Source organism: Camelus ferus, chromosome 24 (assembly GCF_009834535.1).
Source record: "Camelus ferus isolate YT-003-E chromosome 24, BCGSAC_Cfer_1.0, whole genome shotgun sequence".
NCBI classification, from domain to species: domain Eukaryota; kingdom Metazoa; phylum Chordata; class Mammalia; order Artiodactyla; family Camelidae; genus Camelus; species Camelus ferus.
This window is the reverse complement of record NC_045719.1, coordinates 499,265-522,242: the sequence shown is the minus strand read 5'-3', so window position 1 is coordinate 522,242 and position 22,978 is coordinate 499,265. Positions and strand designations below refer to the sequence as shown.

General features: G+C 55.0%; 2 protein-coding genes across 8 annotated transcripts in view; one reads left to right on the top strand and one right to left on the bottom strand.

The window, feature by feature from the left end:
* Positions 1-331: 331 nt before the first annotated feature.
* The window catches only part of LOC116659482 (cuticle collagen 2-like), a 31,284-nt gene continuing 8,637 nt past the window's right edge, over positions 332-22,978 (bottom strand). The window contains exons 2-3 of one of the 2 annotated variants that reach the window (XM_032467105.1): positions 1,689-2,377; positions 332-992 (exon numbers count right to left, since the gene is read on the bottom strand). In XM_032467105.1, the coding sequence (XP_032322996.1) occupies positions 972-992; positions 1,689-2,330 (663 nt within the window). In that variant the 5' untranslated portion in view covers positions 2,331-2,377 and the 3' untranslated portion in view covers positions 332-971. Of the gene's footprint in view, positions 993-1,448; positions 2,378-22,978 lie in introns of those variants that run through there. The other variant, XM_032467104.1, reaches the window with a different exon arrangement.
* LDLRAD4 (low density lipoprotein receptor class A domain containing 4) overlaps positions 2,506-22,978 on the top strand; it is a 120,117-nt gene continuing 99,644 nt past the window's right edge. For 5 of the 6 annotated variants that reach the window (XM_032467096.1, XM_032467097.1, XM_032467095.1 and 2 more), the window contains exon 1: positions 2,900-2,941. The gene's annotated coding sequence lies outside the window, so the exon portion shown is untranslated. Of the gene's footprint in view, positions 2,942-22,978 lie in introns of all 6 variants that reach the window. The other variant, XM_032467093.1, reaches the window with a different exon arrangement.

Sequence of the window (22,978 nt, the reverse complement as noted above, 5' to 3'; positions counted from 1 at the left end):
CTGTTATTTACTTGTCTGTTGCAGTCTAGGCTCCGTTCACCCCCCCAGTCTCTCTCTGTCTTACCCTGCATGACTGTCTGGCACAGTTCTGTGCGCTGGGGACACACATGCTCCACTCTTCTGGGCAAAACAAAGTCCCGTTCTCCTGGGCCCTCACCTTGGCCCTCAGCCTGAATGCAAGAGGTTACTAGCAGCGTTCAATTGTGCTGGATTTTACACAGAGCAGCCGTACCTCTAGGTGCCTGCACCTCTGCTGAGAGGAGTGTGGAGGGGGCCGGAGGGAGGGTGTGGCTGGAATGGAAAGCAAACACGAGGAAGAGAGTGGAGAAGGCAGAATAGCTTCCTCCCCTAGCTGTTTCCCAGAAACAGACCTGCAGGTTCTAGTTAAAGATGAGGGGAGACAACAAGAAAAGGGAATGCAACATGAACTAAGATTCATCACACCTGTTAAAGCTGAGGTTAAGATTTAAAATTTCAGGTCTCAGTGGAAGAGGGTTGAATCGTAACACAAGGAAATTATGAAACAGAACACACTGTTTCGTGTTCTTGGAAAAAATAATTTTCTTCACTGTCCACAGGCAGTTTCAGATTTAGAAGGAAAAAACCACTTCTCTTTCTCCCTCGCCAAGGGAAGTGTACAGCTGCTTCAACCTCACAGCCTGGGAGCTGCTGTTAGAGCAGCACGTTAAACAGAAACTGCCAGGTGTTTGCTAGTCAGATTTGGACGCCCTGTGCCAGGCAGGTATCTGCTCACTGCTCACTGAAAGAGGTTTATCGTGGCATCGTCCTGCTGGTCTGAGTGCTCCTCTGCTGGCCTGGGCCTGGGAGTCTGCAGCCCCTCGTTGCTGGGCCGAGCTGGTCGGAAGGGATGTCAGAGCTGCGGTAGGTAGGTGGCAGTGCAGTTCAACTCCCTCGTGTGTAGGCATTTTACACCCATCTCTTTGTGGTCTGGGCACAAGCGACTGAATCTTTCAGAGCCTCAACTTCGTCATCTGCAAAATGGGGAAGCGATAGCTGCCACAGTTACTGTGAGGACTGAATTAGGCAATCTACGTGAAGTACTTACTATAGGGCCTGGCGCATGGCTTTCAACAAGTGGTGGTCAGTATGTTATGCCACTTATGAGCACTAATCAAATTTATCTTTGTTGAGGAGGACTGAGGACTCTTTAAAGGAAGCTGAATTAAGGCAACACTGCACTGAAAAGTTACTGACAAATTACTGTAGATTTCAAAACATTCTTTTCTCTGATATTATGGAAGTATGAGCCGGTCAACTTTTGGCAGGAGATGTTGAAAACTGTTACCCTTTTCATTGGCTGCACCCCTGTTAGACCCCGCCTGAACCCCCAGGGCGGTGTGTTTTGAGATGTCTGCAGGGGGGTTAATTTTGGCAGAGGGGGGCTGTCTGATTTTGGTGGTTGTAGTAAACTGGGTTAAAGTACCCACGCGCTGTGGCAGGAACCACGCGGTTCTCAAAGGTTCTCAAAGACGGTCAGGTCGGCTGATGTGAACGCTAGTACCTCTGGAGGACGACGCGTGTATTGTCTGCATTCGGGGGACTGACTTCAAGTCCTCAAGGCCTTAGTGCGTCCTCCAAGGAGAAGGGGTCGCAGTGGGGAGAATCCAGCTGACCTTCCGGTCGGGAGCCATTTCCCTTATAAAGTGCAGGGGTCCCAAGGGTCTCACCAGGTGGGGTCGGGAGGATTCACTCGGCCCGGCCCACTGAGGGCCCTGCAGCCCTACTGTGCGTGTCGGACCGGTTCCCGAAGGCCGGCTTGCCCAGGTGCACGCAGCCCGGGCGGCCCCTCCGCGCCAACCCCTACGGCCCTGCGGCGCCTGCGTGGAGTTCCCCGGCCGGCCGGCGGTAGGCGCGCGCCCCGCGAGGCCCGAGCCGCGCCGCGTGCGCAGGCGGGGGTCCCGCGGCCTGGGCGCCCGCTCGCCCAGCCCGGTGCCCGCGGCCCGCTCGGGGTCCGGCCGGCCCACCCCGCCCCCGCCCCGCCCGGCCGCGCGCCGGTCCCACTCGGAGGGGGATGGGGAGGGCGCAGAGGCCGGCGGACTGCGAGGCAGACGCGGCAGCGACGAGCGGGCCCGCGGGAGACAGACGGCGCGGAGGCGGAGGCGGCACCCGCGGCCCAGTCCCCGCTTTCTCGCTCGGCGCTGCCGGCCGGCGGGCCGGGCCGGGGATCCCCTGCGAGCCGGGGAGGAGCCGCCGCCGCCGCCGCCGCCGCCGCCGCCGCCGCCGCCAGACCGGCTGCGCGCCCGGGGAGAGTGGGAGGGGCGGGGAGCCCGGCGCTGAAGGAGGCCCGCGCGCCCCCGCCGCCCCCGCATCGCCCGCTGCCTGCGCTCCGGGGCCGCCGCCGCCGCCGCCGCCGCAGGTGAGTGCCAACCCGGGTGCTGCGGGCATCGAGGCGTCTGGCCCAAGTTCCGCGCCGCGCGGGCGGGGGCGGGGCGGGCGGGAGGACAGGACGCCGGAACGGGACGTCCGCGAGCCGGCGCCGTCGGCGGGCCGCCCACCCGCGAGTCCCGGCGGCGTCCCGGGCGCGGGCGGGCGCGCGGCCCCCACCGCGCTGTCGGTTTCCCGGGGCCCCGCGCGGTTGGGCGCCGCTGCAGGCGGGGACGGGTTCCGCGGGCAGGTTGTGCGGGACCTGCCGGAGTTTGCGGGGGCGGGAGCGTCCTGGACTCCGCGTCCCCGGGCACCCCGCGCGCTGACCCGCAGGGGCTGGCAAGTGTCTGGTCCTGGCGCTGCCGGCGCTCAGGCTGCGCCCTGAGCCCGCAGGAAGCGGGCGTGTGCTGAGCGTCTGTGACCCTCGCGGCGGAATAAACAGGAAGCGACGAGCACCCAGCCGAGCCACCCTGCTTTTGTTGTGCGGGCTGCGGGGCGCAGCGCGGAGGACGCTTCCTGGGACCCCAGCCGGCCGCCCCGGGGCCGGGCGCGCCCTGTAAGTGCGCGCCAGAGCACCTGGGCTCTGGGCTGGGCAGCTCGCCGTGCTGGCCCCGAGGGCATCGGCTTGCTTTTAAACCTTTTTTTTTTTTAATTGTTAAAGGAGGAGGCTTCCAATGACACGGAGGTTTCTGGAGGACCGCGGGGGCCGTGGCGTGTGGGTGGCACCTGAGAAGCCGCGTGGGTGGGGGCCGCTTCCCGGGTTGGTGCGCCCCTCCGCACAGCCAGAAACTCACGGCGAGTAGGGACCCGGGCGCAAGGGTGACTGCTGAGTGCCAGTGGACACAAAAACCAGCTTGAGTTTTTGTTTTCCCCAGGGACTCTTTTAATGAGCTGGAATTGGATACTTTTTGATTTGCTTCTGTTCTCTTACTATGTGCGCCATCTAGTTCTTTCTCTTCTGAGTATGTCGGCAGCTTTGCATCCCTGGATCCCAGGGTGCAGTTCCGTGATGCTTTCTAGGTATCAGTGATGATTGTGATAAATATTGTCGATGGCCTACTGTGTGCTACGCGTGGCGGGATGAGGTGAGGTTATCTGTACAGGGCTGATTCCAGAATTGCCGTTAGTAGGCTTTTTGCAGCGGAGGTGGGTGGCGTGGTGAGCAGCCCTGGCTCCTGGAAATGTGTGGTCCCGTGGCTGGCTGGAGGCTGGTGCTTCTTGGGGCTCGACTGGGAAGATTCCCTTTAAAAGGCCCCTCCCCTGGAGTGTTAGACAGCAGCCTGCAATGGGAAGCTGCCACTGCGTGCAGTCCTGCCTGCATTTGCATCTGTGTTATTCATTTTTCCGGATTGATACTGCCAGTACTGTCGTGCGCACATCCGCCCTCGTGCTCTGCACAGTTCTCTTGGAGTTACCTTCAGTGTAGGGTCGTTATGTCCAGTTTGAGTCATTCCAGGACCAGGGGAGTTGATCTAAATATTATCCTTGTACATGTATTGAATTATGATCTTCGGTTTCCCATCAACCCTTGAGTGCCATTCGATGGCCCTTGCAAAGAAGAGCTTTTTAAGACATGGGGGTAAATTCCTCATGATTGTTGAAAGCTCAGCTCTTTTAAGAGCTTCACTTTGCTACTGGCGTTGAACACAGTGTTAGGAATTAGGGCCGAGACTATGGGTGCCAGGAAGGGGTTTGCTGCAGTGGACCGGAAGCTGCCTTCCTCTCTTGTTTCAAAAGACCCCCCTAATTTCCTAACATTCTGCTGCTTCCCCTGGAAGAGTCCTTGCTGTGGTTCTAGTTTGTGGAGGTTTATATTTACGATGGAGAAGACTTTCCCCGCAGGGTTTCCAGACTGTCTCGTGAATCCTCTCTGGGGCTCAGTTTGCATGACCACAGTCCTGCAGAGGAACCCAGCCAGTGCCAGCTGCTTACCAAGGGATTCTGTGCCAATTTGTTGGCCTATCGTTTGAGATTCAGAGTCTCCCACCCCCCACCCGCCAGGGTATATACATCCAGAGACAAATATTTATTTCCCCCCAACTGCTGACAGCATTCTAAGGAATAGTTCTTTTGCCTGGCACTGAGAGCAGGGCCTGCCCGCCTGCAGAGGTGTTTACAGTGTGGGACTGTGTGTAGTCTCAGTCACTTAGCAGCCTGGCCGAGCAGCCCGCAGCCCAGAGGACGCTGTCTGCTTTTCCTCTGGGCTGCGGGAGGGGCACCTCCCCGCCCAACACGGGGTGGAGGGAGGTGAGGATGACTCGGCGCCCTGTGCCTGGTTCCTGGCTTGTGGTCCAGCGGGGACCCCTAAGCTCCTCCAGGTCCCTGTGCTGTCACCCTGGGATCCGGGCAGGAGGTGACGGCTTTGTGTCATCACGCAAAACCCAAGCCCTCAGGGCTCGGGGCAGGGACGCTGGCAGCCGTGCCGGGTCAGATCTTCCTGGTGACTTGCCAAGTGTCTTCCCATCTTTCTTATGAATCTCGGCTTACAGCGGCTCCGTGAAGTGTCTGTCCTTTGGGTGAGAATTAGCACAGAAGAAAGAAATGAAACGTTCACTCCATGTTTACCTGGAGCATTTTTAGACGTGTTTAATATACTTTATAGAGACGTACGGCTATTAAATGTGGACAGTGCAGAATCGCGGTGGAGGTTCAAGCAGCCTTTCTCCAGCTTCCTCTCCCTCCTGTTTTAGGGCTCAGGACACTCTCTTGGAAGCCAGTATTTTCTGACGTCAAACTGCGTTTCTGCCTCCATGGGATGTGTTAGTCTGGAGTGACACCGTGACCTATACAATGCATGTGCATGGAAGGTGGAGCTTGAGTTTTAAAATAGCAACGTATAGCTTCTGCCTCCATTTGAGGATTTAGGCCACAGGACCTGCCACGTCTTAGGCAGATTTTTTTGGTGGCATTATTTGCTTGATTTTCAGGCAACTAGAGGACACAGGCAAGCACCTGCAGTATTAATTGCTGTAGAAATACCAGGTTCACATCTCCAGTTAATACTGTTTTTTCCTCTATTATAGGAGGACTTGAAAATAAGGTTTGTGTTGTCTCCTGTCTCTGTGATTTGAGTATGGATTGCTTTTCTTTGAATTTCGACTAAAAATGGTACTTTGGCCTTTTAAGCTGTTTTTGTAAGGACTTTTCTTTCCACCAAGCTTGTTTTCCAGACAGTCTTGGAAATTACGAAGAACATAGCTATAATTTCTCCCTTGATTGGCAGCGGAGAGCTTTCCCGGACAAAAATAAGGCTGCTCTGTGCCAAATGGTTGACTTTTCTGGAATAAAAACTCTACAGGGCTTGCAGAAAGCCCTCTGGTTAATATATTGGCATTCCCAGAGCCCACTAAAGCCCCGGCAGCCTGCCAGACACCACTTAATGAGGACACAGAATGTCTGGCTCAGATCCCCCTGAGCAGGAGGGAGTGGGGGCTGATGTCCACACCCTTTATTCATTTTTAATGACTGCATTTTTGTTTTGCAGATTTTGCTCTGCACCCCTCCCGACCAACAGCCACCCTGCCACCCCTCCCCCACCCCTTTATTTACTCCTTTCCTTGGCTTTGGGAAGATGTCGAGACTTTCAGGGGTAAGAACTCCACTGAGGGGTCATTTCTGTTTACACGGGGTCTTTTGTCGTTGGCTTTTTTTTTCTTTCTCCCCTACCCCCCGTTTTTGTTTTTGTTTTTGTTTTTTGTTTTTTTTGGAAGAGGAAGAGAGGAAAGGAACAGAAAAGGGGATGGCAGCTTTTTTAAAATGATGCTTTACTGTCTGCTGGAAAAGAGAAGCATTCATGAACCTTTAAGTTTGTCAGACAGTGTCTATGGCAGTGCAAGCTGGTACTTGCCAAGCTCCAGACAGATGGCTAATGACAGGGATAAATAATCACCGCCGTCACCCCGCACCTACAAGGCTCACCCTGCAGCCCGGCGGGTGCGGGCCCGCCGTGCTCCGGAGCCTGCTGGATGTCCGGTGCGCGGAAGGCCTCTGCCTGCTGCCTGGAATTCTCTGACTCGGTTCAGAAGTGAAAAGGGCGTGTCTCTTGCTTTTATTTTCGGCAGAGCTGCAGGGCGGCAGTCCAGGGAGCAGCTCTGTGTTTTCCAGGCCCCTCTCCCCCATGTTGTCCCCTCCTCTGCATCAGGGGACATCTTCCTCCCAGGGCCCTGCTTCTGATGAAACCAAACTTTGTTCTCAGCTGCTCGGGCCCTCAGGGTTCTCGAAGCCAAGTTTCAAGCCACTGATGGCTGTGTTCTTTCTGCAGGTGCAGACGCTGAGAACAACTCGTCTGAGTAGAGTGTGTGTGCTGCCCGGGAGGGGCTGTGTGGCGCTCCCTGGGCACAGTGTCCTTTCATCCCTGGCAGTTTGCAGGGGCAGCTGGCGGAGTGACAGGTGTAAGGAACTTGACGGCCTCGCTCTAGTTGTTGGCGGACGCACTGCTCAGGTTACAAAGCCACCTCCTCAGTTGGTCTCCTGCCAAACGACTCGCAAGATCTTCTCTTTGCAGACGGGATTCAGGGCCTGGATGCTCCAATGACACTAGGGTCAGGCGTGGACAGGGCGTAGTGTGGTGGTGAGCGACACCTGTGTCCCCTCATCCACGTGGTCCCTAAACGGATCTAGAATTTCTCTTCAGAGTAAGGTTGTTCTGTCCAGTTTGCAGAAGGGTCCATACCGCCCACCTCGGCTAGGTGGCTGGACGGTGGTGTGCGGTGGGGACCCTCGATGCTCCGGAGGTGGCCTGGGGCCCAGCAGCCTGGGCACCCAGCTGGGCAGGGAATTTCCGGAGTGAATCCTACTGTCCCGAATGGAGGGGTGCCAGGCTGCGCTGGGGGGGCTCCGAGCAGAGGTCAGAGCGGCCACAGCGCTGCCTTGTGCCAGGGCATCCCTGGCGTCACACTAGCTGATTTAATCCTCACAGCCGCCTGGGATGTGGGCATCCGCCACCACTGCCGTTTGCAGCCAGGCAGCAAGAAGCCTGAAATGCCCCGCCCTAGATGAACCTGGCTTTTTATTCCATAGTGTGTTGGGCCCGGCTGGAGCCAGTGTCACTGATCTGGTCTCTGAAATCCTTTTTTTCCTGATTATCTACTTACTGAAATTAAGTAGGAAACGATGAAACAACGAAGAAAAATAAACAAGAAGAAAATAAAAATGACTAAAGTACCTGTAATTCCACTGCCTTTAGAGATGACCTCTGTTAACAGGTGCAGATTCCTTCCAAGCCTATTAATTAATTATAAAATCATGCGTGAAACGGATACCTTTTTATAAACTTAGCATTCCACCCTGAACGTTCTTTCATGTAGTTTAGACATGCCCCAAAATACCACTGCTGGTGTCTGTACTATCCCACCCTGTGGTTATATTATTGTTTAAGCCTATTTTGGGACATTGAGGTTGTGAGCTGCTCTCTGTCGTTATAAACATCACTGCATGGAAAGTTTTGATTCCATCCTTTGGATAGATCCCTAAAGGCAGACTTGCTGGGCATGAGAAGTTTAGAGAGAGAGGGCTCTGGAAGCATCACCGTTGCCCTTCAGAAAGGAGGGGGCACCGACCGGAGGGTGACTGCACCCTTGCCAATGCTGAATATTGTTAGGAAAAAAGTCCTGGCAGATTTGGCAAAGAAATGGCATAGTGTTTAAATTTTCCTTCCCATCCTTCTGTTGTGAAAATCAAGGTCTGTGTCATCCGGCTGGTAGGGAGGAGAGGTGTGCCGTCTGCTGGAGTTGTGTTGTGGGCCGACTGTGATGGCAGCGGCTGCTCCTGCTGGGGGAATGAGACCGCTGCGCTGTTTTCAGTTTGAATTAAATTCTGCTTAGGGTGGCTGAGGGCACGAAAGAGTCGAATAATACACAGCAAATTAAAATTACAGGATTTTATGGCCAAGGACCTGGGCCTGGTCCCCGCCCAGGTCCTCATCCTAACTGGCCGGGGTAGCGTGGACTCCTGCCTGGAGGGACGCGGGCTGGGAGCGGGGAGCTGTGCGAGTTCTTCCCGGCACTTCTCTCCATTCTGACCGCCCGCGTTTAGAGACCAAACTGTTCCCTGGCGTTTCCCCCACGGATGCAGACATACACTTCATTCTCTCACCGGGTCCCCGGATGGCTGCTCCAGGAGGCCCAACTGGGTGCGCTCTGCAGCGGGCACTCCTCCACCCGGACTTCTGCTCCCGGCTGAGGCCGGGGCCGCGCAGGGTCCCTGCAGGTCTGGCTGGCATGGCTGCGTGCTGGCTGCTCCTGGCGCTCTGGGGAAGGCAGGCCGCTCAGGAGGTCGCGGTTAGCTAGCACAAGTCGGTTTTGTTTTCTTCGAAAGGCAGCCTTTCAGGCTGCCAGGTTGGGACCAGCTGGAGGGAGCGCGCCCTGACACCTGCATCTCCGTAGCTTCTTGTGCCCACGCCCACCTTCGCGGCCGGTGTCCGGCAGGAGTGGGTGCCTGCGGCGCCCCGGGGTGCGCGCTGGGAGCTCTCTGCCCCAAGGGGCGTGGCCGGCGCCGTGCCACAGGCCCGGCCCGAGTGGGCGCTGCTCTCCCCTGAGCTCCGGTGAGTGGCCCCGGCCTCTGGGCCCAGCCCGGGAGCTCCGCTGGCAGTCATCTCACCCACATTGCCCCCGCCCACCATGCGGGCAGCCACACCTCTGTGGGGCCAAGGCCTTGGAGGTGGGGTGTCAGAGGGGACCAGCAGGTGGGAGGGCTGGCTGGTGGCCACTCAGGTGTCTGACCAGCGGGGTCAGGGAGCAGCCCATGTGGGGTCCCCCCTCACTGGGACTGGTGGGAGGTTCCCAGGGGAGTTGGTGCCAGGGGTGTAGGACTAGGGGGCTCCGGGCACCTTCCCCACTTTGTTGTTGGCTGAGGTGTGCAGGGCTGGCGGACTTTGGTTTGCTCTGACCTGCCGGGTTCCTTCAGCAGAATGGCATCTAGAATCTTCCAGCTGGAACAGAGGGCCTTCTGGACATAATGCAGCATGATTTTACGGGTGGGTAATGTTTGCAGTTGGGTGTGTTTCTGTGACTTCAGCTATTAAGATCAATATTGCACCCTTACAGAACTTAGCTTTCATGCTACTGGTCTTTAAATATGAGAGCCATGCCCCCGGGAGGCTGTGTGACCTTGGAAGGTCTGTCTGCCCTTTCCTGAAACAGCCATTTGCCCACCTCTCAGGTTTTGAAGGGGATTAAATACAGTAACGCTCATGCAAACCAGCTGGGAGAGGTCCAGCGTGCTCCTTAGGGGACGCTCATTAGAGGGCAGCTGTCTCAAGTCAGATCAGTCTCTGGGAAGCGCCTGCCCCGCCTGCAAGGTGGAGACCCCGCTCCTGCCCCGGCCCTCGGAGACCCACGGAGAAGGTAGACTGGGCCCAGGAAGCAGCAGCAGGTAAGAGCGGGCAGCGTGTGACCAAGTCCCGGGTTAGGAGCTGGGAAACAGCCTCTGAGCCGTCTGGGTAGGAAGGAGCCCGCACCTCGGCGCCTGTTCCTCCTCCGCTCCACGTCCTTGTGCGGCCCGGAGATGTCTAAGCACTGGCTCCGTCCCCACACTGTCTGCTCTGCTCAACCAGGAAGGCTTCGGGGAGAGGCTGGCTTTGGGCTGAGAAGAGGACAAAGAACAGTTTGCAGGGCGGCCCAGCAGGGAGGCGAGTCCTCTGTCGGTGGCTCCCCAGAGCTGTGTGCGCCGGGGTCAGAGGGTGCTACCGGAGCGTAAAATTCTGTGTATAATGTGCACAGGGCACTGTTATTGGAGCCACGTGTGTAACTTACAAGCATGTGCGCGTGACCCACGCGTGCTGCTCACACTTTTTGCTCAGAGGAGGCTTGCTTAGACAGTGGGGGCCACTCTTGGCGGTGCAAGTGCGTGTTCAGAACAGGCTGAGGGAGCAGCTGCTGGGGACTGACGGCTTATCAGTCGTGGGTCCGTGGTGACGCGTGGAGGTCCTTCAGAGGACCCCCACCCCGCCCCACTGTGGGACGGCACCGAGACCCTGTGCCGTGTCAGTGTGTTGGCGCCACCTCTCTGCCTGGCCACCCTGGCTCTCGCGGCCCTCTTCCCCAGTGTCCAGGCTGTCAGGGTCGGGGCTGAATTCTGACGTGATTGCTGGGGGGACTTGATCCCAGGTCAGGGAATGTGGAATACGCGTAGGACGGCTTTGTTGACCCCAAGAATTAGCCCTCTGGAAGGTAAGAGTGTTTATACAATCGAGCAGGCATGCTGGAGTTGGGTGAGGGGGTTGTCCAGGGGGCCGCGGGGCCGAGACACTGGGTCTTCCCGTGCCTGCGCAGGATGTGGCCGGAACTCCTTTGTGTCAGACCTGGTCAGGGTTGGTGGCCAGCGGGAACTCGGGCTGCCGGGCGGAGGACGGCTCCTGGGGAGGTGCTGTGACAGACTGGCAGTTGACATTTGGCTGGCGTGGTAGTGGGCGGAGGGGGAGGAGGGCGTGCTGTGGTGGGGGGCTGGGGGTGGGGCTCGAGCTGTGTGGGAGGCGCTGCCGTCTGGAGGTGGGAGCTGGCTCAGCTCTGCCCTGTGGTTCTGGTGGTTCTTCCATGGAGGCGCTGGGGGGAGGTCGGCAGACTGGTCCTGTTGTGAAGTTTCTGCCCATCGTGGCTGAAAACCCAGTCAACTGGCCAGAGACGCGGAGGGGGAGGCTGCCGGGATGCCTGCTTTCTGCCTGCTTTCAGCCTGTTTGCACGGGGACTCTGTCTTGCCCGCAGCTCTCAATACTCGGTATTTGTGCGTGTTTCGCAAAATGCTTAAGTTTTCATGCTCCAAGCAGCTGGCACCAGGAAGCCAGGTTTACACTTTCACGTGGTAACAATAATGTCTTCTATTTGCAAAAGACACTTGTAACTTTGTAAACCTCTTCGCAGACATCTAATTTCCTGTTCCTTGGCTTTAAGGAACAAATAATTAATGAAACATACCTAGAACTATAATTAATCTCGAATGCACTGTCAGCTGAATGTGGAATTTGGATCGGAGTTTAATGTGTGAAACCTGCTTGGAAGGAGGTGCCCTGTGCTTGTCTGGGCCATATGGCCGGTGGTCGCCCGGACCAAGGCTTCGCAGTCCCCCAGGACCACAGGTCTCACACTTCATCAGGCCTCGGGCAGGTGTCCTGGTTTCCTCCGTCTGTGTGGGGGCAGGCACCCGGGGACAGTGAGCACAGGACCAGAGGAGCGCACGCTGGAGCCGGACGCCAGAGGTCGGTGCCCTGCTCCCTGTGATTCCCAGAGGTGGATGTCCCAGAGGTGGGGATCCCGCCATGGTCACCAGGGCTCAGATCCTGCCCAGAGGGCTGACACTTAGGCACAGAGAGGGAGGGACGTCCACTCTGCCCCTCCCTTGCCCTCCCCCAATTTAACTTGCTGGCCAAATAAACTGCAGATGAAAGAGAGAACATCTGTGTTTCAAGCAAGTTAATTAAACTATAAAAGATCATCAGATTTGTTAACTTTATTAAAATCATCACAGGTAGAGATTTTTCCTTTGGAGACAGTGTCTTTTTTTTATAACCTTCGTTGTCCTCAGCTGTTTTCTTCTGTTTGGGGGTCAGGAAAAGGTCAAAGTAGAGAAAACTGTGGTCTGTGAATCGTTCCTTACCTTTTCAGAGAAGCCAGGTTACCTGGACGTGGGTCCCATCCTCCTGACCTCTGGCCGAGCTTTCATTCTGGTGTGAGATAACATCTCGAGTCTTGTTGCCTTGGATTTAAAATCCTTAAGGACGTGACAAGTAAGTGTTAGTGTATCAGTGAAAAAACCCGAAGGAGACAAATTCCAGTCAGTGGCAAGTGACACAGGCGTCCACTTCCACCACTGGCTTTCAGCCTGCGAGGTGTGTCCCCACACAGCGTTGCCCGCGGGCGAGGTCAGGGTCTCCCCACGGCCAGAGGACACACTGCAGCCCCGCCCCGGCCAGCGTGGGTGCGTTTTCTCGAGGGCCGAGCTCCACTCTTTGCCTCCGTTAGGAACCTGGTTGGAATGACCCGGGCACACGCATCTCCGCCCAGAAGACAAACTGCAAAGAAATGAATCAGGACCTTAAAAACAGACGTCTCCAGTGTAGCGCTGAGGGTGATTAAAAACCCCATATTTTTATCTTTTCCGTATTTCCTACAACAGTCATTTTTATAATGAGAAGACTACAGTGAACTTGATTTCTTCAGGCCGTGGAACAGAAAAATCGGTTTCTGGAAAACTGTGGAAAACAGTGTGATGTGTGTCTTTCCCAGCGCTCTGGAAGCGCGGAGGAGTTGCTATGGGGATGGTGAGGTTTACTCTTCGCCGAGGGTTCTCCATCTGGCGCCACGTGCGCCCCAGCCTCCCGCGTACAGCAGACTGTCTCCTGAGACGTGGAAGCGGTTACATGCAGAATCACCGTTAGCTTTGGGTTCTGAACACTTTCTGCAGCCTCTGCCCGCCCTGCTTCTGGGGTCACCTGGTTTGCCGTGAGACTGCATCGCTCAGTCTGAGGCTCCATCGGTGCCGGGGGAGCGTCCTGGGCTTTTGTCCCAGGGGGACTTAGCGTCGGCCTCTCTTCACCCTCATGCAGCTGCTCAGAGCCAGTGTGAGCCTATGCCGGGTTAGAGAACAGGTCGTAGGACTCCGTCCTGGGTCGTGGTGGGATGTCAGGTGTGCAGTGAAGTTCAGTTTTACCCCTGATGGAGACCGAGGCAAAGCAGCTGAGAGAAGCAGGAGGTCGGTCCTCACTTGCCCTGGAGGTGCAGCTGGAGGACTGAGCTCCTGGGGGACGAGTCGCCCCGAGTGCTGACGCTGGCGGGGTTGGTCCTGCGTGTCCGCTGTGTCCTCCTCACTGCTGACGCTGAAGCCACACGGACACCCTCCTGGCACCCCACCCTGCTCAACGAGGAGACGTCTGCACAGGAGGCTGCTGTGCTGGGGGCCTGCGGGCCCCGTCCTGCCACTTGGAGTCGCTCCTGAAAGCACCTTGAGGCGAGAACTGGATCTGAGCCTCCCCCGATTTCTGCCACGGTTTCCAGGGAAAACGCTCCCACGCCGCCGGGCTTGTGGGCGCACACGCACACTCCAGAGCCTGGTTCTTCAGGCCAGTGTATGTTCGTCACTCAGCGTGAGCTGCTCCAACTCCGCGGACTTTGCTTTCTCCAGCTGTGTGACAGTGAGAACCGGACTACGGCGCGGAGTCTGGCTGCAGAGCCAAGGCCAGGCTTTCGCGCGCCTTCCCGGGACCCTGGGTCAGCTGATGCCCAGGGCTGAGGCGCCGGCCTTGCCCCGATGCTCCTTTCTCCCAAGGAGCCGTCTTTCTTGTGCTTTTTCCCGGTTGTTCGGTGGTGCCCACAGTCATCGCCTGCAGTAGGCATTATCTGGTGGTGGTTTGTTGAATGAATGAGTGAATGAGTGAACCACCAGCCTACTAGTGGATATGTTTATAGGTTTACACGCTGAGCTGCTTCACAGCGAGGTGGTGACGGTTACAGTGCTCTCAGGGCAGGCCCCTGGCGCTCCTGACACTGTGAGGGGACGTCTTGAAGGGCAATTGCTTTACTAGTGGTGGCGTCCTGCCCTTGGGGACAGTGTCTGGAGGAGGCTGGGCGCTTTGCCTACTGGTGTTCAAGACAATTTAGTGCTTGTATGAAAACTCAACCCTGGTGACCACACCAGGCAAATTGGAGAGGATGTGTTTTCACAGTTCCGTGGAAATAGAAAGGGAAGTTGGGTCCACAGTGAGGAACAGCATGTGTTGGGTTCTCCTTGTTTTCGAGTAAGTCTGCTCACTGGAAGTGAAGTTCTGATGGGAACCTGACGTCACTGCTGAAGCTCAGATGCAGACGTGTATCCGTCCCCGCTGTGCTGACCCCAGGCAGCACCCCTGCCCCGTGCCGACCAGGGGACTGGCCTTGGGGACCTTCGGCGCCCACCTTGTGCTTCCCGCAGGCACTGCTAGTGTCTCAGTCTTGGGTAGAAGCCCAGACGCTCCATGGGGACCTGGTGGGTCCCAGCAAGTCAGGCACCGGGACTGGCCCCTGGACGTGGTCATCTGAGGCGTCAGGAGTTTGTTACGGGTGGACACTGAAGCACTTGTGTTCCTGTTACCTGGAAGTGTCGTCGTGTGACTTGACGCCCCCGCTGGGTGGGACCTCGGAGATGGTCGTGGGGCGTATAGTAGGTGCCCGAGTCCCTCGATGGGTAGAGGCTAGGGGAGAAGCTGAGAAGCTGCCGGCCAGTGTTCCGAGCCAGGCAGCCAGGTGCTGCTGAGGTGCTGGGAGCAGCCGCCTCCGTGGTCCACGGTTGTGTCTGCGCGGGGCTCTGTGCTGGGGCCTCGTGGAGCGGCTGCCCTTGCTCCTGGGGCCTCGCGGAGCAGCTGCCCTTGCTCCTGGCACCGTGTCCTTAGAGTCTCATCCTGCATTTCTTGTCTTTATTTTGTCTTGGCATTTTGCTCATTCTCCAAACCGCTGCCTGTGCCATGATGAACGGATGGAGTGAGACAGGCGTGCACTCGAGGGAGACGAGCAGCCAAGGTCCAGGACCCGGGCCTCCACCTCTCCCAGCCGGGGCGCTGTCCCCGGGGGCCCCGTCTGGAGGAGGGCGCAGGCACCGCTCCGGGGACACAGGGAGCAGCTGGCCCGTCCAGGGAAGCACCTCCACTGACCAGACGCCCCCATTCCAGCAGGAATGCCCTCGGGCCCTGTTCTCAGTGTCTCGTTCACTCCGTTTCTCTATCGTGATGTAATGTGGATACTTAAAACCCCACTTTCACAATGAATATATGTGTGTTCATGTGTAACTGAAAAATTGTTCTCTACACTGGATTTGACACAACATTGTAAAGTGACTGTAACTCAGTAAAAAATGTTTAAAAAAAAAAACCCCCAAAACCCAAGAACACCTGCTTTCTTCTTCGTTCCCCCACCCTTTGGAGGAATTCCTAAGCCCACAGAGTGAACTGGCAGGACGAAGCCCAAGGAGCCGTTCTTGTGACTGACTGACTGCGGCAGGCGAGGTTCCCTCGGGGTGACGGTGGTTTGTCAGGGGAGTGGCAGGGTGTCGCTCTGTGAATTCTGCAGGTGAGACGGGGGGACTTGTAGCGGGGAAGCGGCAGTGTGTTCAGAGGAAACAGAGCAACCAGGAATTCAGAATAGTCTTTGATATTCTCTTAAAGTCCTGATGATCAGACTCACCACACTTTCATTTTCTATGGAAATCGCGCTCTCTTGACCAGGCGCAGAGCTGTACCTGCTCCTTGACACTCAGGTGTCACCGGCTGTGCTCAGCCCACCTGGTGGAGCTGACCGTCCAGTGGGAGCATGCAGTGGCCCGGCTGTCCTGTGAATAAGCATGGACCTGCCCCTGGGGAGGGTTGGGAGGGCATGAGCACGAAGGGGTTGCCCGGGCCTGGGGGCGGGACGTGCTGGGCAGGGAGGGGGAGCTGCGTGGGCGCCGGGGCCGGGTTCCACTGGCCGATGAAGGATTTCTTCTTCCGAGACTCGGTGGCAGATGACGGGCTGGTCTCTTGGCTGCAGTGTGGAGACTGGGCTGGGGGTGTGGGAAGGGCCAGGAAAGCTGAGCCTGGCTGCTTTGCAGTGGCTCTGCTGATCTGGGGCAGAGCCAGGCCTCATACTCCAGCCGCAGAGTTTGCTTCTGCGGGTGCATCAGGCGTGGTCTGTGCATTTGTGGCTGTGATGGGGCCGGATGTGTCCCACCCAGGGCCGCAGCGGCCTCAGCACGGGGACGTGCTCACGAGTAACAAGATGAGAGTGGGACATTGAGGGGAAAAACCTCAATTCTTTCAACCTGAAAAGCTTTAATCGTGTGTCAGCATCAGGGAAGTCCTCATCAGTGAGGTGACGTTTGAACAGGGACCCAAGAGTGACCCACGTGGGCATTTGGGAAGGTTTCTATGCAGAGGGAACTCTGCAGAGGCCTGGAGGCCAGAGCTTGCCTGAGTGTTCAAGGTTGTGCTGTGGGGGAGCCAGGTGTGCGCGTGCCCGTGTGCACGTAGGACGCGTGTGTGCACCTGTGCGCGTGCCCGTAGGACGCGTGTGTGCACTGTGCGCGTGCCCGTGTGCCCGTAGGACGCGTGTGTGCACCTGTGCGCATGCCCGTGTGCATGTAGGACATGTGTGTGCACCTGTGGTCCTGGAGGGTCCCGGCACTCCTTGGAAGGAGCCCTTCCAGGCTGGGGATTGTGGTGTCTTGGCTTAGGAGAGAGCCCTGCTTTGGGAACCTTCTCTCTCTGAGGGACGCTCACCAGCGGCGTGGAGCCATGTGTCTGTGATGCAGCCCTGTGCTGGCCAGGACGGGGGCTCTGGGCCTGCCGTGGTTCTGATGGTGGTGCTTGTCGGACTCGCCCTGGTGGAACAGCCCTGATTGGGGTGGTGGGTTTGCCCCGGCCCACCGCCTGCTCCCGGCCCGACTGTGGTCTGTGGTCCAGAGTACAGCCTGGGGCCTCGAATCCTGAGAAACTGAACGCTCGTGTGGGGCATTTTTTATGGCCCTGGAAACTCTGGGCCTGGGTCTCGACTGGGGACGATGTGTCTCCCAGGGCACATCTGACAGAGTCTGGAAGACGTTTTTGGTTCCAACTGGGAGGCAGGAGGTGCTACTGGCATTTGGTGGCAGACCAGGACCTGAAACTGTCCCGCAGTGCACAGGACGGCCCCACGGCAGGGCATTATCCAGTCCCAGGTGTCTGTCCTGCTGAGGCTGGAAACCCTGCGTTCGAGCCAGTGGCAGTTCTGGTAGAGGGTGACAGTGGATGGAGTTAGAACATGAACACTGGCCAGAGAGTGGTGGGATGGTGCAGGGTCTCCAGTGTCTGCTTCTGTTCCTTGCTGTTCACCTAATATTCAGAAAGGAACTTCCATTTTCCCAAAGCCATTTTTTCCAACCAGGAGGATAGTCACAGGCGGCCAGGGTCCAGATGGGCAGGCCCTGGTCTCCTCTGTGCTCCCAGAGTGTTCTGCTTGGCACTGAAGGAGCAGGTCTCTAAAGGGATGGTGGGGTTGCCTTTTTTCAGTTCCTGATTCGTCCTAATCAGTGAATTCTATGAAGTCCTTTCCTGGTTGGCATTAAATTGAGATCTGCTAATAAAGTAGTCCTGGGGACAACAGTGAAGACACTGGAAATGGGATGCGTTTTCTTGAGGGTTTTATGGCCCCCAGATTTGGATATTTACTTAAAGTTTGCTTTTATGACTTCAGAATTCAAGTTTCTTTAAACAAATGTTTAAAAATGACCAGTGGGAGGTTCGGAAAGTGGGTGACCCCTTGCCTGTGTGCTGGAGGTTAGCTTTCTCACAGTTGCCTTTCTGTCTTTGACCGGGTCCCTTAAAGCTTTTGTGATCCGACTGCACCGTACGGAAGTTTGCAGTGATAAATTTGTCGTTCCCTAATTCAGTATTTACTGCTTTCTCACTGTTCCTAAGGCCGTGGTGTGGTCTCTCACGACGCACATTCCCTCTTTCCTTAGCTGGATCACTGAGAGTGTTTGAATGAAGCAGAAAGGATTCGGCCATAACCACTGGCCTTTAACCCTCCATAAAACAAGGTCTTCGTGGAAAATGCCCTCCGAGGACGATGTATCGCCTTGTGCGGAAGGGGCAGGTGGGCTGCTGTCCCCACTGGACACAGACCAGTGACCCCGGGGGGCTTCCGTCCTCCTCTCAGGGCCCGTTCAGGGTGACGGCGTGTCCTGGACTCAAGCAGTCTGGGGCGCTATGTTCCCCTGGAGGCCACTGCAGCTTCGTGATACCTCCTTAAATGAAGGGTGGGTTTGCATAGTTTGTGCTACTTCCTAATTTTCATCTGATTTTGGGGTGAAAGGAATCTTAATCCTGAAACGCCCTCCAGTTGTAGCTCTTAGAGAGGCACTGAGTAAAGGAAACCACGAGCCTGGAATGTTCTAAGTACCTCGTGTATGGTCCTGACTCCTGTCACCTGTATCACCTGTATCACCTGCTTTCATCTCTAACCCTTGTGTCTCCATCGTCCGTCACCTTTATCTGTCGTTTGTCTCCATGTCTGTGTATCTGCTTTGCCTGTCTGTCTGTCTGTCTGTCTGTACTACACACAAAACTCAAGGGGCATCCGTTGTCTCCCCTCAAAGACAAAAGGCTCCACTTTATTTTCCAGTAGCCCCTAGGAGCACGCGCAGAGTGTTGAAGGCCACTGCTTGAGCAACCAGTTGCGGGGCCATGCCTGCGCCGCCCCGGCCTCTCTGAGCACAGCTCCCGGGGCGGCTGGCGGGCTCAGACCGCTTTGTGGGTCTCTCGGATCTGCTTGGTGAAACAGCCGAGTAGTGTTGGTTTTACCTAATTTGGCCAAATCGGTTCCTGCTTGCTGGGGTGGGGCGGGGCCTGGGGAACACGGCAGTGGTGGAGGCGGCGGGACTCTGGGTGGCCCTTCTCGGGCCGGGCTCCCCTCACGTCCTGTTGTCTGTTGCTGTCCTTCTTTCTCCCACGATCTCCTTGCCTCTGTGAGGATGTCTTTTTCTCCAGGCCTTTCCTGACCGTCCTCCTCACAGGCAGGAGTGGTCACCTGTCCCATTGGCCCTGGGGTCCCTCTGTCCCTCACTTGACGAGGAGGAGCCATCCAGCCTCAGAGTGACCCTCGCTGGATGCGGGGAGCTCATCTCCTTGGATGCAACCCCCTTTGAGGCCCAAGCACACCTGGAAACGTGCCTGGGATTTGGAGCAGGTGGGCTTTTCTTCCCCGTGGGCCCTGCTTCTCTGTGGGGTCCACCACTGAGGCCCCGCAGGGCCTCCTGCTTTGGCTGGACAGTGCGTTTCCCGTTCTTCCCTGGCTCCTGCAGGGCCCCGCGGGTTCTGCTTCTAGGTGGGAGTGCCGTGGGGGGTCCAGCCCCGCAGCTCGGCGAGGTGGCGCACCCGAGACCCTGGGGCCCAGGTCCTGGCTCCGGTAAAAGCGCAGGCCGGGGGTCTTGGCTGTCTCGCTGGCTGGATGTCGGGCCTTCTCGTACTGTTTACCACAGAAGGATGTGGCTTCTCAGCCCAGGACTTGGCTCTCCGGTTTCCGGTAACGGCGACTCCTGGCCTCTCCATTTGTGGAAAGGTAATTTTGAGAAAACACTGCCTGGGGCGGGCGAGGTTTCAGCAAATGTTTATAGAAGCCCGTTGAGTAGCTTGCGTGTGCGCGCATGTGCATCTGTGTGCACGTGTGTGCATGTGCATGTGTCTGTGCGTGCGTGTGCATGGGTGTGTGTGCACGTGCAGCACTATAGCTCTCGGGTGTCTGTCTCACTTTTCTTGAAGCAGCAGTGCTGGTTCCCCCATCACAGGTCACGGAGGATCTGAGACAAATGGGGACAATATTCTCAGGATCAGGAGGTTTCCAGGGGGTGTGGTCTGTGCATGATAATTCACTTTCTAAAAACCACCTGCACAGGCTCACAGCCTGGGCCACGCAGCTTTGCGCTCAGACTGGGCTCCTGCTGCCACGCAGCTTGGGAGGAGCCGCCTCCCTTCACGTGGATGCTCAGCCTGGTCACTGCCCGTCCTCAGTTGGCTCTGGGAGGCTGAAGCTGGCGGGGCCTCCTGGGATTGGTGGTGGGGCCAGCCCCACGCCAGCCTGTCCTGGGGCCCAGGCCACAGCCTTGGATTGTGAGTCACTGTCTTTTTTTTTCAATTGAAGTTTAGTTGATTTACAGTATTGTGTTAGTTTCAGGAATACAGCATAGTGATTTGTTTTCGTTTGTTTTTTGCAGATTATGATCTGTTATGGGTTATTACAAGACAATGGCTGTGGTTCCCTGTGCTATACAGTAAATCCTTGCTGCTTATGTGTGCCGTGTCCAGCAATTTGTAACAAATTTACGGTTACCAGAGGGAAGAGGAGGGGAGTGTGGGATCGACAGTAACGTCCTTGCTGAGTTTGGCTGTGTCACGTGTAGACCTTGGCTTCTCTTTATCCTGTGCTCCTCACCATGTGCCTGCAGAGTTTCCTCCTGAGGCTGAGGCACAGTGTCACACTGTCACGGGGGCAGGATGGGTTGTGCCTCGTGGGCGGCTGGGTTGTGGGCGGCCTGACTCGTGGCCTTTCCTCTCAGTCCCTTCCTCTCCCTGCGCCTTGGTTTCCTCCTTCACCGCCCAGATCTTCCTTTCCCCTCCCTCCTGTCCCGGCGGCCACTGAAACTGAGAAGGTGGCGGATTGTTTTGTGTGTTCAGGTCCTTGTAGGGGTAACTGTTTTCCTTCTCAAAGTTAGTTATTTGAATTTCCCAGCTGTTGGGGTTCTGGCTAAGTGGCACTGAATTCACTGAGGATCTGAAAACTTGGTGCTGATAAGGGTTTACTACCATACACTGAGGAAGAGAGAGATTTTAATGTCAGCAGACGTCAAATGTTATGCTTTGAAAACTCCTCTTCCTTCTGGTAGCGAGGTGGCCCGCACCCACTGCATCCTGCCTGGGGCTTGATTTCCTTGCAGCTGGCGTGGCCGCACTAAAGTCACTTCACACTGGCCCTGTCTCCCCTTCACTGGTCATTAACCTTTGCTTGTACTGCTTTCGTAAAGCCTAAAGTAATGCACAGGGGAAAACCCCACAATGTTTAGAAGCTACGCAGTATTATATTGTAAACCTGTAAAAATTCTTAGCGGAGTCTGTAGTTCGGAAGGATTTTCATGAGAACTCCTCCAGCTGAAAGGTAGTAAATTCCTTACAATAGCTGAACTTTGGCTTATAACAGGGTCATTGTTGGGCAGTGTCCATGTTTTTAAAACCTTCCAGAACTCAGGGGAGGAAATGATTCTGAGACAATGGAGTGATTAAAAAATGAAGACATTAACATTTGCATTATTTGTCAACTATTGATTTCCTTTCTTCCAACTTTTTACCCCACATTCTGAATAAATGGGACCACATGAAGAACTAGAAGATTAGCTTTTCTTTTTTCTTTTTTTTTTGGTTGAAATTGGTTTTGCAGAAGTGGATATTTGGCAGCAAGTATGGAAACTAGCAAGTCAGTTTACAGTGTCCTGGGCTTGGTTTAATTAATCAGTTCACAGTGTCCTGGGCTTGGTTTAATGAAACCTGCAAGAATGAGGAGAGACTCTATGCCCTCAAGTAAGAGAAGGCTGAACTGCATAGGTTTTCTGGAATTTTATTTTTACCCTTATTAATTCAGTAGCTTGTATAACAGCATGTGCAGACTGTACTTGGTTAAAAGTTGCCTCCAAGTGTGTAGAATTTCAACTTCAATAGTAAGTTTTTGATGATCTTATGGAGAAAATGCTGGGAAATATTTCTTAAGAATAGTGTAAAATGAAGAATGTAATTTTTTGGATTTTTTTTAATTGAGTTATAGTCATTTTACAATGTGTCAAATTCCAGTGTAGAGCACAATTTTTCAGTTATATATGAATGTACATATATTCATTGTCACTTTTTTTTCTCTGTGAGCTACCACAAGATCTTGTATATATTTCCCTGTGCTACACAGTATAATCTTGTTTATCTATTCTACATATGCCTGTCAGTATCTACAAATTTCGAACTCCCAGTCTATCCCTTCACACCTCCCTCCCCCTTGGCAACCACAAGTTTGTATTCTATGTCTATGAGTCTGTTTCTGTTTTGTATTTATGTTCTTTTTTTTTTTTTTTAGATTCCACATATGAGTGATCTCATGTGGTATTTTTCTTTCTCTTTCTGGCTTACTTCACTTAGAATGACATTCTCCAGGGACATCCATGTTGCTGCAAATGGCGTTATGTTGTAGGTTTTTATGGCTGAATAGTATTCCATTGTGTAAATATACCACATCTTCTTTACCCAGTCATCTATTGATGGACATTTAGGCTGTCTCCATGTCTTGGCTATTGTATATAGTGCTGCTATGAGCATTGGGGTGCAGGTGTCTTTTTGAAGTAGGGTTCCTTCTGGATATATGCCCAGGAGCGGGATTCCTGGGTCATATAGTAAGTCTATTCCTGGTCTTTTGAGGAATCCCCATGCTGTTTTCCACAGTGGCTGCACCAAACTGCATTCCCACCAGCAGTGAAAGAGGGTTCCCTTTTCTCCACAGCCTCTCCAGCATTTGTCATTTGTGGACTTTTGAGTGATGGCCATTCTGACTGGTGTGAGGTGATACCTCATTGTAGTTTTGATTTGCATTTCTCTGATAATTAGTGATATTGAGCATTTTTTCATGTGCCTATTGATCATTTGTATGTCTTCCTTGGAGAATTGCTTGTTTAGGTCTTTTGCCCATTTTGGATTGGGTTGTTTTTTTCTTATTAAGTCGTGTGAGCTGCTTATATATTCTGGAGATCAAGCCTTTGTCGATTTCATTTGCAAAAATTTTCTCCCATTCTGTAGGTTGTCGTTTTGTTTTACTTATGATTTCCTTTGCTGTGCAAAAGCTTGTAAGTTTAATTAGGTCCCATTTGTTTATTCTTGCTTTTATTTCTATTGTTTGGGTAGACTGCCCTAGGAGAACATTTTTGAGATGTATGTCAGATAGTTTTGCCTATGTTTTCTTCTAGGAGGTTTATTGTATCTTGTCTTATGTTTAAGTCTTTGATCCATTTTGAGTTTATTTTTGTGTATGGTGTGAGGGAGTGTTCTAGCTTCCATTGATTTACATGCTGTTGTCCAGTTTCCCCAACACCATTTGCT